Source organism: Cariama cristata, unplaced genomic scaffold (genome assembly GCF_000690535.1).
Source record: "Cariama cristata isolate BGI_N322 unplaced genomic scaffold, ASM69053v1 scaffold1075, whole genome shotgun sequence".
Classification (NCBI taxonomy): Eukaryota; Metazoa; Chordata; class Aves; order Cariamiformes; family Cariamidae; genus Cariama; species Cariama cristata.
In genome coordinates this window covers 25,035-42,812 of record NW_009619004.1, presented here as the reverse complement: position 1 = coordinate 42,812, position 17,778 = coordinate 25,035, and the positions used below count along the sequence as shown (strand labels likewise).

General features: G+C 34.3%; 1 protein-coding gene across 1 annotated transcript in view; it reads left to right on the top strand.

Moving 5' to 3' along the window:
- The window catches only part of SCEL (sciellin), a gene marked incomplete at both ends in the record, with an annotated part of 76,866 nt that overhangs the window by 46,885 nt on the left and 12,203 nt on the right, over positions 1 to 17,778 (top strand). The window contains 4 exons of the mRNA XM_009701059.1: positions 765 to 833; positions 3,943 to 4,008; positions 6,080 to 6,112; positions 7,380 to 7,451. Of these exons, the coding sequence (XP_009699361.1) occupies positions 765 to 833; positions 3,943 to 4,008; positions 6,080 to 6,112; positions 7,380 to 7,451 (240 nt within the window). The remainder of the gene's footprint in view (positions 1 to 764; positions 834 to 3,942; positions 4,009 to 6,079; positions 6,113 to 7,379; positions 7,452 to 17,778) is intronic.

The following is a 17,778-nucleotide window of genomic DNA, read 5'->3' as shown; positions in this document are numbered from 1 at the left end:
TCACTTTATATTTGAGCTTTTCAGAGTCTCCCTGTTCTTATTAAAGGATATTCCATAGATGGGAAGAAAGTTAAAATAAAATAAGTACTTAAGCTGTTTCAGCTAATATAGCTACATGGTGCTTTCTGTGAAAATTCAGAAGGGTTTTAGGCAACAACTGTAGATTCCATAAAGGGCTTGAAAAATCACGTGATTGCTTCTTAGTGCAAATTTCATGGCTTAATAAAATAAATTCAAGCACAAATAGTCTAACTTCTTTGATAGATGTTATTCCTGTAGGTCAGTACCATGCTTTGTCACGGATTTTACACCAGAGTATTTCCAAATCACACTGATCTCTGGAAGCTGTAAAGAAAATGAGACTGTTGCAACTCGCAAGAGATGGTGAGGGGAAGGGAAAGGGAACAGTTTATGTACTGCTGGACTGAATATTGCTTTCTTTCTAGTATTCTAGTCTAATTCAAAGGAGATGTGATAAATTGTTAACAACAATGAGGCTTGATACTGTATATCAATTAGTGTTCGAACATAACCTTTTAGAACAGTTTTTTTTCAGTAAGCTACTTAGAATCTTCAGATATTAATGCACTAAATTTATATTAATTCAGCTTCTGTTCTATACCTATTTTGATACTGGGGAATTTCTAATCTGTACACAGGGAAAAGTGATACTGTATCTTTTAACTTCATTTAAAGTGTTTTGTTTTTTTTTAAAAAAATATATCTAGAGTGTGTATTATAAATAATTTTTGTGTTTTGGACAGAATTCCAGCCAGAAGTGATATTGACAAAATAAATAAGTCCCCAACTCTGAATAATAAGCAAAGCAACAGGTATGAGTTTTGGAAACTTTATTGTCTAAGCATTGTGTATTTTAATTTATGATGTATCATTGACCATACATTATCATCTAAGTATTATATGTTATCATACCTTTTGATTACATGTACATACCAAGAATATATAAAGAAATTATTTGTATGGCATATGGCCTAATAGTAGGTATATAGTATGACACCTGGAACGCAGACATCTGTATCTAGGTTATCACATACTGTGTGTGAGTGAGGTGAAAAAGGGTCTTTTGGAGGACAATTCGACTGATGTATCTCAGATACTTTCTTTAGAATAAGATTAATTTTCCTTAAAATGCCTATTTCTCCACATAGATTAGAAGAGAGACCAGCTCAGATTACACATTTACTCAGCACAGCAATTGTTTAATAAACACACTATTTTAAATACAAAAGAGAAAGAAAAAGATGTTTTGAAAACTGTTCAGTGTGGGTATGTTCTAGAGCTCTATATGCCTCTGCATGAATTCTACCGAATATAATATGTATTTCTGAGGAAAGACTACATGAAAAAATTCTAATTAAGGTTTTCAGTAGAAAATGCCATTGAACATTGCCAATGGAAAACTTGAGTACCAAAACATTAAATTACTTTTTTTGGTAGGCAGGCTAACTTTTTTTTTTCAGTAGAAAACTTTTCTTTTGTCAGAAGGGCAGTCTTTTGTTTAAAACAGGTTGAAACCAATTTTTAATTTAATATAATTTAGCACAAAATTTTTGACATGTTATTAAAGAAGTTGATTGATTCAGAGATGGCCACTTTATATATGTAATATGACTATGCAACACTAAAAATTTATTTTCTAAAGAACTTACAGATCTTACCTAATGGAAATTTTTATTTAAAAAATGAAAGTCAGAAGAGCTCAGCCACCATACTTATAAATGTGAAGGGACAAATATATCACTTTGTGCCTTCATGAATGTCAATAGTGTTCTATCAGTAATAAATTATACTGAATATAGTTGCTAGTGAAGACTAAGGACAGCAATTAAATGTCATCTTGTGAAGTGTTGAGATATTACTCTGAAGAGCAAATGAGTATCTGGCATTTAAAGTTCAAGTGAGGTCATTCTTTTAGATTATAATTTTGCACCATTATGTTGTAAATCATGGTAATGATGACACATGAAACATCATATAAATTGGATTTTATGTTATTTTGTCTGGAGATGATTTTTTAATAGACCTGCCATGAATTCTGAAATGGGACTTAAGTGAGACTTAAATGGTATATACTTTTTCCTGCCAGAGAGCAATAAAATGATTTGTAAAGCTCTGTTCTTCAGTTACTCTCACTACATTAAGAATTGCAGAGGACAAGGCAACGACTTTTTGATAAACTTTATAAGAAAAATCACTGTCTTGGAATTTATATAGTTAGGAGCATGAGGAATACTGGCTCTTTTTACAGGCATATCATAAAATAGAGCAGCATTGACATAATTGAATAAAAACCATAAAATTTCAAGTATGAAAAATAAGGATATTAATATTTTAGTGGTTGGAGATGGAAGTGTAGGTACAGAAGTCAAGATTTTAAGAAGTCAGAAATTACTTTGGATATCAAGTAAAAATACATTTGTTCTCTAAGGATCAGAATCCTTTAAGGTGTCCCAAACCTTTTTTCCTTTGACGTATTTCCAAAATTTCAGTTGGCATATATAAACATAGTCATACCATTTACCATACACAGTTGTATCATTCTGATAGTAAAATTATGATATTTTATCATTGGGTTTTTTTCATTTAAAATGATACACCTATTGAAGATAAATGAATTAAGTATATTTCCTTAACAGACAATCTTGGACTCCTAATGCAGCATCCACAAACACTGCTGCAACATCTCCAATCAAGAAAAAAAGGTACTCATTACCACCATTGCTTCGTTGCCAGAGGATGTGTAGCTTTCTATCAAACCTCAGTCATGTATCATAATTACAAAAAAACCCCACATTACCAACTTTCTTCTCTAGCACATTCTAACTCCTCAGCAAACTTAAAGCATTAAACTTTTACATGCTCTGGCTTTTAACATGGGAGTACTGTGTTGCAAGGTTGCCTCTGAAGAGCCAGTTTTGTGAGCTTGGTGGACATAGCACAACTGTCGCTAACTCTTTGCTGCAGTTCCTAACTCAGCTAGTGTACGCCTTTTCAGTGTCCAAATTTGAAGTATTGTAGCTCACTGTAACTGTGAAATCTCTGATGCCAAACTTGACCTTGTCCTGTTGCAGTGTATATGAACCACATGGTTTTCTGCATGATACACAGCTGGCTTTAAAGATACAGATTTCAGATATTATCTGGGCAAGGATAAAAACAAGGTCTAGAACAAAGGACTAAGTTTTTAGTTTAAATTGGTCACAGCCATATTTTTATGCATCCTTCCCAGCCATGAATTCTGTCCATTTGTGATTTTCTCTGCCATATTTCATGCATAAAAATTGTGATCGGTAGAATTATGAAAGTAGAAATTAAAATGTCATCATTTTCATATTAACAGCCCTGCTTGTTCAGTGGAAGTTTACTGTGTTTTCAGCACAGTAGTTCTCTTCAGGCTCTTTGAAGATGTGAAAGGCCATCACTGATTTGCACTGTTTATGGTGCACTTGCTTTTTCCTCACAAACAATTGCTGGATTGAGAGTTTTGAGGGGGAAAAAAAAAAAAAAGAGGAAGAACTGAAAGTGCTTGTGATGTTTATGTGACCTCTAATACCAGCCTGAATGTGTTTCTTGGGTTGATACTTGACATCCTTTCCTTTGTGCGTTCCGTCTGGTTGTCCTTCTCATGAATGATCTGTTTATTTGTACCATTCAGGTTGCAGAAAAGACCACCTAGAGTCAGAAAATACATTTTTCACAACAGTAATTAAAATTACTATATTATTTCCAATTCCATTCAGTTGTCTGGAAAAAAAAAAATCTAAAAAGTATCTGCAGTATCTGCAATATATATCTTAAATTGTTACTAAGAAAAGTTCTAGGTATTTCTACATCACTTCTAACATTATAACATTCATAGTATGCCCTTCAGCCTCATAGCATTAAACTAATACTCAAAAATTTTTTTGTTCACACTGACAGGCAATCGTGGATGCCTCCACCAGTTTCGAGCAGTAAGACCACGACAGAAACAGTGGAAACCAAATGGTAAGTACTGATAATCGCTAATTATTTCCTAATTCTTGGCTAGAGCTGATTTTGGAGTGAGCCAACAGGGTAATTCTTTGAGGGACTGAGTTTGATGGCATGGGAAGAGAAAGTATCCCATGCCTAAATACTTGTTTGGGCTCTTGGCAGCTTGATGGCCGGTATTAACTGATGTCTGAGTATATGAAGTGCCAGTGACTTGAGGTTACATAAGTGCTCCCCAAATTTTTTTGCAGTACTTGTATGCTTTCTTCATGGTTTTGCTTTGGACTACTCCAGTTAGCTCCCCACTAGACAAATCTGCTATAGAGCGACTGGCCGTAATGGCAGGAATCTATTGGTGCCATTTGGTCTGACAGCCAGGAGCTAACCGTGGGCCCTTTTGGTTAACAGTGTGGACAAAACCTCAAGATCTGCTTAGTCAGCTCTCAGTAAGGTGTCCAAGAAGTAGTTTAGAAGAAAAGCTCAAGCTAAAGTTACTTACAGATGGATGTTTGATGTTTATTTCTAAAGTTGTGGTTGCTTTCTGGCAGATCAGAGAGAACAGAGAACATTTCTTGTGCTCTCATCTAAAAGCAGAATATGAATGGTTTAAAATATTCATAAATGAACTTTCATGATATTCTTTGCTTAGGTCCCCTATTGGCTGCAGCATGACCTTGTACTTCCCTAGTTTTAATCTGGGAAACTTCCAACACGAGTCTCATGCATATCAATGACGAAAATTAAATTAAACAGGAATGGATGGATACATCATCGTATTAGGTATAATTCCTTGGTAGACCATTGTCTAGGGAGTTTATGGAATCTCTGTCACTGGAAGACTTTAAGATGAATCCTTAAAACTGAGTTTAGTAATTATTTTTAATCTTATTCTGTGTTTGCTACTGTCCATCTCTTTGGCCAAGATTCCAAGTCACTCACCATCCAGCAGAAAGATACCTCCTAGAAGCTAAAGTTTATTTTCTTTTAAGTCATTTCTTACTAGATGTTTTTAATATGTCAACTATGATGAATTTATCGGGCTTCATTTCAATATCTCACTATGATCATAGTAATTTTGAAAGTATAGGATAGAATGCATGTTCTATATGTCATCTGCCCAGCTTCCAACAGAAAGCTGGGATTCCTGTGTCCTTCTCGACACCAATTGTCCAGTTACTCCTCTACTCTCATAGTTCAGAGAAGACCAAAATACAGACATACTCTTTCTGAAGTTTTTGTGACCCTTCCTGGATCGTCTAACAATGATATCACCAAGGACAGTTGGTTAGACAGTGATGGGCATTAAATGACTAAGTTGTTTATCTTTTAAAAGTGCTTTGAAGATGTGAAAGCTATTTCAAATTGTGAATATTACTATAACTAATAATAGTCACCAAAGGAAAGCCTTTTACTTGCCTGTGAGTTTCAGGAAATAAAGTGCTATGCGTAGATGCTAATAACCACAGTTTTAAAAGGTCACTATCAATCTTAAAGATGGTTGGAGCAAAGAGCTGTGTCTTTTCTTCAAATATGAGAATGGCTGATTCTTCTGCTATCCTCAGGAAGGGACTTCAGCAATCATGGGTTTGTGGGTTTTTTTGGTGAGGGTTTATTATTTACTTACCTTTTCTGATTCTGAGATCTGACTCTAGCCTTCTATAGTCAAGCATGACATGTAAACTCCTAGAGTGCTTTGTCTCAGTTCCAAGCTGATTAAGCACACGTTACAGAAGACTTAAAAGAAATTGCAATTGAAGCTAAGAATACAAGCAACTTGCTGTAATCGGTTTTTCGTTGTGAATTGTGTGCTGAAAATGAAACACTGTTGATCAGAGTGATTGATTGGAGAATGTTAATTGAAGCATGATTGTCTTAGTACCATATAAAGAATACGATTAGAATTTAGTATTATGCTACTTGAGTTAAACATGTTATGTTCCACATTAAGAAACAAAGAAAAATACAATCTTGGAAGGAAGGAAAAGTAAAATTAGTTGTTATTGATTGATCTAAATTCTTGCAAAGAGCTTCGATACTAGCATTTTGCTACTTGGTTTCTGAAATGTTTACTCTTTTCTTTCTCTAGGATCACTTCAGAAAATTCAGAGGTTCCAACGATGTATGTCTTGCTTACTTTGCTTCTTAGTAGATTTAGAGATGAAACACATGCCTGTGCACAAACCTTGATTATTATTTTATACTTATTTATAATACAAAGACTGTATAATTTACCTGGGAGGGTTCCTCCATAGTCAGAAGCACATGAAAAAGACTTCTTTCCTTGCAGAAATGTAATTATTTTCACATAGCTTAGAACATTTCTTTGGCTATTTATTCAAATTGAAAACCTAACTGTAACTGCATAAAAAATTAAGAACTGCTTCACAATTTTAGTTTCACAGTTATATGTGTTGCTAATACAAATACTCCTTTATATTAAACTGATGCTTTAAAGAGAGAGTGAAAAAGAGGGTGTGACCAAAGTGAAAAAAAAGGAAGTGGTAAATTAAAAAGCTATGCACATGCAAAGGTTTATAATAGAAGGCATTAACATAAGATGTAAAGTACTCTAAACTTACTCAAGTGTCTGCAAAGGTTGCTCTAATTTTAGAAAATAAATTTATTAAATTAATTCATTAATTAAATGTACATTTCACAAGGTCTAAATTAGGAAAAGATTACTTAACCAACCTGTAATTTCATGGCTTACAATTAAGACAGCTACACAACTTATTATGGTTTAGTTTCCATCCTAATAGAAAGAGTCTCTAAAGAAGCATGTAACTCTCCTTTGCAACTGTGTAAGCCACCTTCTCCCGTTCTTATAATTTCTTATAATTTTATTATTCCTGTAGTGAACAATCTGGCTGTTCACATGAATAAGTAAAAATAGGAAAGTGTAATTGTTTACTTATTCAGTTTTAAAAAAATCTGTACTTTGCTAAATAAGTAAAATGTTAGTCTTTATTAAATAAGTAAAATTTATATAGTAGGTAGTAGAAAAGTATTTAAAAGTGCCTTTATTACTAAAATAGTTTTGAAACAGTAATGAAACTCCACTTTATTTCTATGTCTATACTAGTGAAACAGCTAGTCTTGGAATATTAATTTTTCAAAAGTCTCAGTGGACGCGGTAATCAAGTGAACTAAAGCATTACATAGCTCTTTATATATAGCTCTTTATATAGCTCTAAATATATATATTTATATATTTCATATATATTTAAAGGAAAAAAATGGAAAAATTTTCACAAAGAAAATCCAAACTCACGGTGGTTACACTTGTAAGAAATATAATATCTACAATGATAACCTATTTAAATGATATAATGTGTTTCCAAATATCTTCTTGTGCCTTAAGCATGTTTTCACCACACCTGTTGCAGGGCTGCCTTTTCATCAGAACAGGTGACCTCTCAGAAATTAAAGACTGATGTGGATGATGAAGCTACAACAAGGTAAAACAAGTAGATATAATCTAAACGATGTTTTGATAAACATTGATAAATGTGATAAATGTGATTATTTAGTACTCAATTTGTTTGATTTCCATATTTGACAGCTCATTTGACATGGTGTCTGATAAATGCAGCATTTATCTAGTCCTAACCATTGGCCTAGAAGTATAAACTTTGAGTTCCATCTCATTGACTTGCTAAGTTATCGCAGATGTTTCATTTTTTATTCTTTCAGTCTGTCTAGCCTGCATCTTAAAAAGCAGCATGTAGATAATTGCTGCCAATATTTGGAAACAGATGAATTGCAGTAATATGGATCATATAGTATATTTTCTTTGGTCTTCAATAAATTGTGGGAGAGGTAATATCTACACACTACCATGTATATAAAAAAAGAACAATTTGTGCATTGTAGTGTTAACATTTTAAATAGTAAAAACCCAACATATGCCATTTAGTGAGACAAAATTAGTATGTTTAAACAGATGGACTTGTTCTTGTGGTATGAGTTAGATGGCATATATACTAATGTATCTTGGAAAGTGTACAGAATATCATGAAAACTATTGGTGGAAAAGACACAGAATTTTTTTTTTTTTTTACTGAAATTCCAGCAAATTGTAAGGTTCTTTACTGATGGAGATGTTACATTTTTGAAAACAATCAGCAATAACCACACAAAAAATTTGACTCTGTGACCTTGACCAGAATAAAATGCTTGAATATGCAATTTAAAAGTCAGTGAACTAGAAACAGATTTCTAGGTATGCACTGAGAATTACAGTAGCTCATTTTGCAGTTTTTACCTGGAATTATTAAATGGTGCAGACACTAAAATTAGTTTAAATTAGCTAACTTTATTTAATTTGATTCATAAAGTAGAGTTTTCTGAGGTCTGAAGGCACAGTTTATATAATTTTGAATTATGCCCTCATCCCCCAAAGCCCCTAATATGCATGATCAGTACAAAATAATTTAGAAAAACATCTAAAAAATGTCTGACAGTGTAATCTCTAGGAAAAAAGCAATGTTTCAGTGAAGCAGTTTCCTGTCAACAAATGTGGGAGATCTTAGAGAATTAAAGATGTCACTGTATTAACTAGAGAAGTCACAGACATTCTTCACCCTAAATGCTTGTTAAGGCCTTACTTAATCCCCACCCTCAATCAGTTCACATTCATCATCGCCCGGTGGCTCTCATTACCATATCAAGCTTTGTATTCCTGTCCCTGCATTGGTGGAGAGCTGGAGGAATATTTACTGGTCTACAAGTTTCTATGGTAACATTGCACTGCTACAGCTATTTGTGTCAGTATAGAAACTATAAGTAGCCTGTAATCTTAGTGGGCAAAATTCAGTCCTCTCTGCTCCTACTATAATTCCTTTACATTTGGCTGGTGCTTCAGTTGTCATCCATCTGCTGCTGATGTATTAGCTTCATAAAACTAGAGATTTTTTGTTAAATTTATGCTAGCCAAAAATACATTAAGCAGCTGTCAGCATAAGTGCTTTTTTCTATTAAAGATGTCATATAAATACTATACTTTTGGCAAAAATGATTGTGCCACACAGAGGAAGTAAACAGTTACATGAAAAATATTTCTAGTAACACCAATATTTATTTACAATATTTTATCTTACATCCTTTAATTTCCTATACTTTTATTTAGAATGGAAAGATTTTCAGGTCATGCTTTTTAAAGTCATACTTAATTGATTATTTCGCTTTTGCTCAGGATTCTGATAGGGATGTTAAAGGAATAATGAAATAATTTTAGTATAAAAACAGTGGAAAATGGCAATTGGTTTTCTATCAAACTGGTCAGTGATACAAGGAAAATATTTCAGAAGGGATTTACCCAAAAAGGATGTTAGATACTCTCTCTTTTGGCTAAAAATGTAAGCTTCATTGTGTACTGTTCCATGCAAAGCCTAATGCTGATTCTGTTAATGTAAAAAGCAATTTTTGCATTGTTTTCAAGTACAACAGTTAGATGTGGCATCCATCTTAAAACACAGAATATACAATAATATATATTACATATCTGGAGGCATGGACATATGGACCTCCACCTTTTGGATATGATTAACAGAATGGAATAGGCATCTCATGATTACTTAGGGCATCTATTGGTACCCTAGACAACATAAGTAGGCTAGGATCCAGAAAAAGCAGATAACCATTGTCAAATAATTGTGTATTTTTCAGAGCATAATAGGTCATCCTCAAATCAGGTCTCTTGGTATCTTACAAATGCAGCAATATGAGCAGTGTACTGGATATATACTGAGACATTTTTCTGATTTAATCAATGGGTCTTTTATTCATTGCTTATCAAGTACTTTTTGTATTTTATTTCCATTTCAGTGGAGATCCAAGATTCTTACTCTGCATTTTTCCATTACAGAATTGTAGCAACCATTAAATGAAGGTGTTTAAAAAACTGCATTTTTTAAAGAACCATGTTCTGTGGGCAATCTTGTTCAAACACCTCAAGGGTGTTTAACACAGCTTTAGTCAATCTTTCATTAATGATTATAGTTAGGATGCAAAAATGTATATTTCTATAAAATGCTTTTATATGGGGTTCACTTGTATTCAACTACGCTGCTTCCTTGCATATGATCTATAGAGAAAGTAACAGTATTTGGTACAGTGGGCCACATTTACCAGCGCAGTAACAAAGGTATTACCACCGAAGATGCAAAGATCAAAAATCCACATTTCCAAGAGTTCATAAATTGTAGAAGTAATTAATTTATGTTTTATTTTGCATAGATATGTCAGAATTTGTGTTGGATGTACTTGAGGAGAAACTTTTGAGGTGATAGTAACAGGACCTGTACAGGAACTTACACTGAGATCTCACTCGGCTCTTAAAGCATCCATAGTGAGATTGTCTGCTACCAGTGAATGACTATTAGTCTGTAGAGGCACAGAGTATATTGTAGAAACTTTTACATAAGCATGTCTTTTTGGTACGCCATCAACAGTAGAGTTCGGTTGAAGAAAATGTTTCAGCTGTGTATTAGTATGTATATGGGTTAGAGAGGCAATTTCTAGGGAACAGAAACAAGGAACTAGACTATTTTTCTGACATAATTAAGCAGATTCTTGGCTCTTCAGCATTTTATTTTCTATAAAGTACAGTACACTGAATATTAGTTCTGTATGAGGTTTTCCCATACTGCACAGGGTAATCACCGTAATTGCTCCTGTCAGATAGTAGCGAATTTAGACAATGCTGTAAATATGTTTCTATTATATTCCTTTTTAATAATATTCCTATTTGACCCGAGATGTGTTCCCAGTTTTAATTATAAAAGATAGTGAAAGAACAACTCATTAATTACCTGTGCTTAAACTGTCTCTTGCAACAAGGACACATTTTTCTGTGTCTATCAACATTTAGGAACTCTGAAGAGTGGAAAAAATAAGATACAGATTTTTTTCAAATTATTTAAAAAATATAAGTAAATTGATACCAGCTTGGAAATTTCCAAACCAATGGAATTAAAACCATCATGTCAGGTCTCCTAAATGAACATTTATTGATAAAACTTTTCTTGTTCTAGAACTGCAAAGAGCACAAAATTGAGAGAACAAGTACATATATTTTGAGTCATTGGCCAATTATGTGTTCCCATTACATGAAAAAGAGAAATCTGGTCTATGGAGAGAGACAGGCAATTCCATACAGCCACTGGAAACATCCTAGAGAATTATCTTAGGTTGGAGTAAAGTTTAGATAACCAAAATTAGAAGGCATGACTCCCACTCCAGGTATCCCTGTGTGATTTTCCATTGTGATGTCTTTTTTATTTGTTTTCACTTTTCAGTGAGACCTTCAGGAGATCTCTAAAATGTTCTGGAGGACACTCGTGTCACTCCAAAATGTTGGATGCTAGGATACTGAAACAGAACTCGTGTAGGCATACCCATAATTCAGTAATAGTAACAGGAGCCAGATCTTGCTTTGGCTACAATGACAATTTTTTCTTCATGGTAAAGTGAAGTGGCTTTACACTTTGTAAATCATTTTTGATAGTATAAATGAATACAGTCATTTCTGATGATACATTTTTGCATTTCAGCAGAAGGCACTTCCTACAGACAGGGACCTTCTGCCTCCCAATTCTGACACTTATTCGGCATTCTGTGGAACGCTGGTTTACAGTTTTTCTGTATGCTGATATAAATGATTAGCTGTTGCAGAGCTTATGTGAAGACTTTCAAGCCCATTATTCCTAACTGAAAAGTTAATACAGTGTTTACAGGGCCATTTATATCCTCCAAGCAAAACTATATAACTTCTTGTCCTTTTTTTCAGTGATCTTTCCCAGTCCACCTCCTATAAAACATTCTGATCAACAGCTTCTTCCCCTGTATTTAACTCCAAAATCCTCTGGGCTAAGCATTACACTGGTTTTGGCACAGTATAAATTGGCTTTCACAGTTGACTGCAGACCTCTTCTGTTCCCTCATCCTTGGCTATTACTGATGAAAAGTCTGAATGAGGGCTCCTGGCACTGATTAGTGAGCATAGTGGTGTGGAAGGAAATGCACTCTGCTTCAGAATAAATGCCACTCTTTTCTCAAAGAATTTCTTTATTCATTGTCAGTTATACATGACAAAATCTCATATGGGGACAATAAAGCAGCCATGAATGGCAGATCAAAATTCAGCTGGGCCTATGAAGTTAAGTTTTATCCAGTGAGATGCCTGATATAAATTAATATACTCTAGACTAACTCTTTTGGTTCAGATTTGGAAGGTCCAGTTGGCAATCGGTTGGTTTTGTCGTCTTCTGTGCTGACATGACTATGTCAGAAATGCCCTTAAGGTTTTAGCCAGACTTGGTTAGTGTGGTCTTTGCATATTCCATCATGTCAGAAGATGAAGCTGTTGATCAGAAATCTTTGTAGGAGGTCAACTGGGAGAGATCACTGAAGAAAGGACAGCAGATGCAATTTGTTTGCTATCAATCGCGTTTAGAAATATTATATATATCTTATGATATATATTAGAAATAGGGAGTCACCTCAGTAGTTTTTATAATCCTGCTCAGGGCTTTTAATCAGAAAACAGATTGAGATCTATTAAAAATACTGCACATGACTCCTTTAATAGATCTGCTTCTGGATTGCTGATGATGATGCTGATGCTGACAGAGTGAGTAGATCTGAAACCTCACTGAGTATTCTGGATTGAAGTGCCTCACTGATTAAAGACACTACAGCAGGTGTTCTGAAATTTGTGTGGTCCTTCAGTTTTCTGGTCCATAAAACAACACCTACAATATTTGTGCTTAGGTACTATGTGAACTGTTTGTGTATCAGCAAAGAGGGATGATGAAATCCTAGGTAACAAGGCAAGAATGCCTTCAGGAATTAGGGAACATCTGGAGCTAGAAATGGCCTCAGTAAAACTTTTATAGATTAAGTAAGCATTCACTGAATGACTAGGGAGTTGTGGTCACATACTCTCTTGCCTGATACTTGAAGTTCAAGAGTGTGGCTGGGATCTGTTTAAAATTTTGTTTCTCATTCTCTTTCCCACACATGTCCAGGATCAACTTCAATTTGGCCTCAGCATTAAGGACAGTCAGAAAAATGTGATCACTCATTTTAAAATATATTTTTGCTGATTGTTTTCTTCATTGCTTTCAGAATTTGCAAACACAAACATTAGAAAGGTTTTCATTGCTTTCATCAAACAATTAATGACATCACCAAAGCTCTTTTGTAGGCATGGTTCACATGTTTCCTGTTTCTATGCCATTTGAAACATTATCTGAATGTTTTCAAGATTAAAAAAAAAAAAAAACAAAAAACAAACCCCAAAACTATTAGCTGTGCTTGAATGTCTGGATGGGATTCATTTGTGTTTTCCTTTTTGATGGTGATCTGACTTGTCACCAGTTAAACCAGAAGTACAGAACTATTATCCACTGGAATAAGTGAGATTCACAAACGTATCTCACAGAGCAGAAGGACTGAAAAGTATTAGATCTTTATCTCAAGTGAATTGAGTTAGAAATCAAATGCAGACTGAAAGTCAAAGCAAAATGTAGACAACTCAATTTCTCTAAGTTTTTAATACAGAGAATAAAAGGGAAAAAAAAGTCATACTTTGTAATTACATCATACATTCATTTTTATACCTTTAAAGATTACTTACTTAGCATGTTCACAGGTCTTTTGTACATTAAATCAAGGAAGACATTAGATACCTAACATTAATAAAATGAGATAACACAAAAGATAATTGTTCTGTAAATGAAGGAATATTTGCTGATCTTGATTCAGGGTCAGAGATATTAAGCTTCTGAAATTTAGCTAATTTCTGGACAGCTTGTCACACAAGCCCTAAATAATTTCCCTTTTTGTTTGTGTCTGAGAGGCATAGGGGTCCAAGATATGGGAGAACAGGAGTGTCTGGTTAAACTAAGCCACAAATTTTGCATGCAGCCTGCCTTGACAGCTTTTTTTAAACCTACTTTACTTATCTTCTTTGCTACCCTTTTATTCTGCTGGACTGTCTTCATTAGTTGTCAAATTTCTAATCCTATTTTACACAAGCAGCTAGAGGCAAAATAGCAGACAGCAGCAGCAAAATCCATGGTTAACAACTTTATAGCATGAGGCCCACAGTGGCCCAGTTGCACATCATAGGTTTTTCTGACCTTCAGAGTGGGGCTTTCTTGTAGATTCACAGTGCTATCTTAAGCATTTTTCTGCAAGGGGCTGTTAAAGGCAGAATAGGCTTTTTTCTGCAGGTGACCACTTACAGAGGGAAAAGTAAATGAATCAATAGAATTGTCTTCCATACTTCAGCGATGATAACAAGCACGCCTAGGTCTTAATCTAAGTCTTAATGTTTTTATTTTATAAGAAATTCATCAATTTTTTTGTTACTTGATCCTTTTGTACAAAATGTGATAAAAAAATCCTCTGTACTGCTGTTCCAAGTATTTTTACACAGAATACAAAAATACACTTTTGTTATTCTGAGCTAGGTGCTCCTAAAAAATTCCAGTCATGTCCTGTGGCTGTATTAAAATATTTCATCTTCTTGAATTCACGAGCTAACTATGTATTCTCCTCTTGGCAGGCTGTCTGACCTACCTCATTCTCATTCATTTGGAAAAATACTCACCCTAGGCAGAATGTTCACAGTGATATAATGCCTGCCTCCAAAAACACTGTGCTTGGAGGTGGCATCCTTTGGACTGACCTATGAAAAATGTCAGCATCTATTTCAAGCCACCTACCATGTTTGAAATATATTTCCCTAAGTTTGTCTAAACTTCTTTGTGTAGAAGTTTTATGCTGCTGTTTTCCATCATCATCTGTATTTTAAAAAATTGTTGACAAATTGAAGAAGTATGAATTCAATTCAGCCGACCTTGGACACTGAAATAGCTTATTTTTTCAAATGACATTTATACCTGCAACTGGAAAGAATTCTCCACAACAACCTTTCACTATTATTCAAGGAGCTTTTTTAATGTATGAATATATAGGTTGGTCTCTTTCCCACTTTAATACTTGACATCTTTTTTAGAAATATTAGAAAAGTTATAAATTGTATTGCTAGTTTTTAGCTAACAACTCTGAAACGAAATCTAAACTGAAATTCTATTTAGGCTCTGATTTGCACATCCACTCTAATTTTTAGTGTGAGACTGGGTTATGTGGTGATATCAACACTGGTGACCACTGTGTGCTATTGCTAAAGTAAATGTAGCTTTATTAACATTGAGAGATTAAAAAAATTAGCAAAAGTATGCCCTGAACATAATCAGATAAATTCTGACTTACACACTATGTCGTGCAGCTTGCCCTACTTTACATTTTATCCTTTTATGAACTTTGATTGCTAATAACCTGAACTATGCTTGAACCAGTGGCTTCAAGTTGCATATCCTATGACCTCTCCTTTGCACTAGCCAGCCACCTCAAGGCAAAGAACTTGCAAGATGTCAACCCTGATTACTCGTTGCAGTCATGTTAAGCAGATGTTTCATGAGCTTGAAAGTTTGAAAAGTGTTACCAGTGCAATAAATTAATATCTTCTAAGGATTATGTTTTACAAAAGTTTTGTTCCATAGAAATCATAAAGTGTAGCTGAACAGGTCAGTCAGCATGTATTTTTGCGTGGTAATTTGCAGCTGCAACTGGTTTTGTTCACTTATTAGGATTCTTCAGTGTTGGCATTCTATAAATCGGGCTGCGAGTTGACAAGGAGTGCACATGCAGCCTAGGCTTTTACTACTTTTGCTACAGTCCCTTTGAACAGCAAGTAAAATCTTCCTTGCAAGCCCGTCAGTGCATTGGGGTATGCAAAGTACTGAAAATAATGTATGAGAAAGTAAAAAATGCTGTTGGCTGCAAAATCATGACGATTTAAAGCCTACAGAAGGGAACTAACTCATCTATGCCTCAAGTTGCACTAAGGATTAATATGGGCCAGTAAACACATTTCTGAAGGAATGATTCTTAAATTTTTGGAAGTTTGTAAATATTTTTTTTTCATGATTTCCAAATAGGCCAAGGTTGAACTATTTTAGATAACTCCTGTTTTTTTTTTTGTTTGAAAACTCTGTGCAAAGTGAACAGAGCAATTTAAGGCAAAGCAAATCTGAAGTTACCTGGGAAGAGTGTTATAGTACATGTGAATGCTTAAAAAGTTTGTGTTTTAAAGCCAGAGTCTTTCGTGCTCACCTTGAGGGAGTTGCTTCCTTCCCTGTTGACGCAAAAATGTTACCTACAACAAGTATATAAGTGGTATAACTTCCCAGTGTTCTATAATCAATTTCTATAGCATTATTAATTCAATTATGTAGCATTTGATACAAAAACACTAAGATATTTTAACATTTCTTACAAAGATTAACACAAAAAGTTCTAGTGTTTGGGCCTTGTGGTGGGAGCATATTTTATCTGCATTGTATTTGATTATTTTTATAGGAAGTTGTCTTCAATTAATTTATCTGATTCTGAAAGAAGAAACCCCAGGAATTATTGAAAAATGTGAAACCGAAAATTGTAAAAAAATGAATACAATATTTTATATCTATACCATGAGTAAAAGTTTTGAATGTTTCTGTTTTACTGAGCTAAGTCTTTTTAAAAGCATATTGGAATTTGGTTCTCCAAGTGTTTATATTCCTTTGAAAATCAGGCATAGGAGCATGCTGGTCTGCAGGGCACAGCTTTGCTACTGTCATAGCCTTTCTGTTGCTCCATGCCGTGAAAGTCAGCAGAAGTAATCAGAAAGGTTACTGATAACCCCCTGAGTAAACTGCATATAATCCCATGACTGCAGCCAGAGAAACAGGAGTCCCAAATCTCCTGCTTTCTATGTTTGGGGTGAATATGCAACACTGAGGTCGATATATATGTGAGGGTTGCATAGCACATAAAGATCATAATTGAGGTAGCTGCAATTACAAAGCCTCAGTAGGCTTTATAGAAGACTTGAGATGCATATTTTAAATATCTCAAAGAACATAAAGGAATGGAGGATGCAGGAGGCAAGAATAATAATGTATGTTTCATTCAAGCTAGACACATGCACAGCTGGAGGTTTTTTCTTAATAAAAATTGCAAAAATGCAAGTTAACAAACTACCTACCTGAGGTCTTATTAGACTTATTATCATTTTAGTGTTGCTACCTCTAAGTGCTGAGGAAGTAATTTGCCATCCACTTCATAAAGAAAAGGATATTTTTGGATAATCACAAGACTCCAGCTTCTGGAGGAAAACTCTGAAAAGTGTGAAATTTGTTATAATATAAGGAGAATTTGCATAAGCATTTAATAGGTAGATTTATTAATAACTGGTATAGAATTCTAGCTAAACGGCAGTAAACTCTCCTTGCATTGAGGTGGTTTTGTTTCATTCCTGAACAAACAGAGATCTTGATAATCTCATCAAAGGTAACCTCAAAGCTGACAAACATGACTGAGAAGAAATCTGAAAAGGCTGTCTTTATATTCACTGATTCTTGAACTTCCGTAACAGTTCTGTCATGAAACAACATCCTAGTGAAAGATAACTAGTTCTCAGCATCCCTCAGTTTAAAGTTGAAATTTCTTGTGACAAGTGAGAGTTTAACTGGGAAACAGCTGCTCTAGATAGCCTACCAAATAGACTAATGGACTTTTTGAATGATTTAGCCAGAAAGACTTAGTTCATAATTACTTTTTAGGTAAGAAATTGTTCATGCACATATCAGGAATACTTGGCTGATTGTATTATCCGGTAAAGATTTTTGTTATATCATAACGTTAGAGGTCTGGCACTCTTAGAAGTTGTCC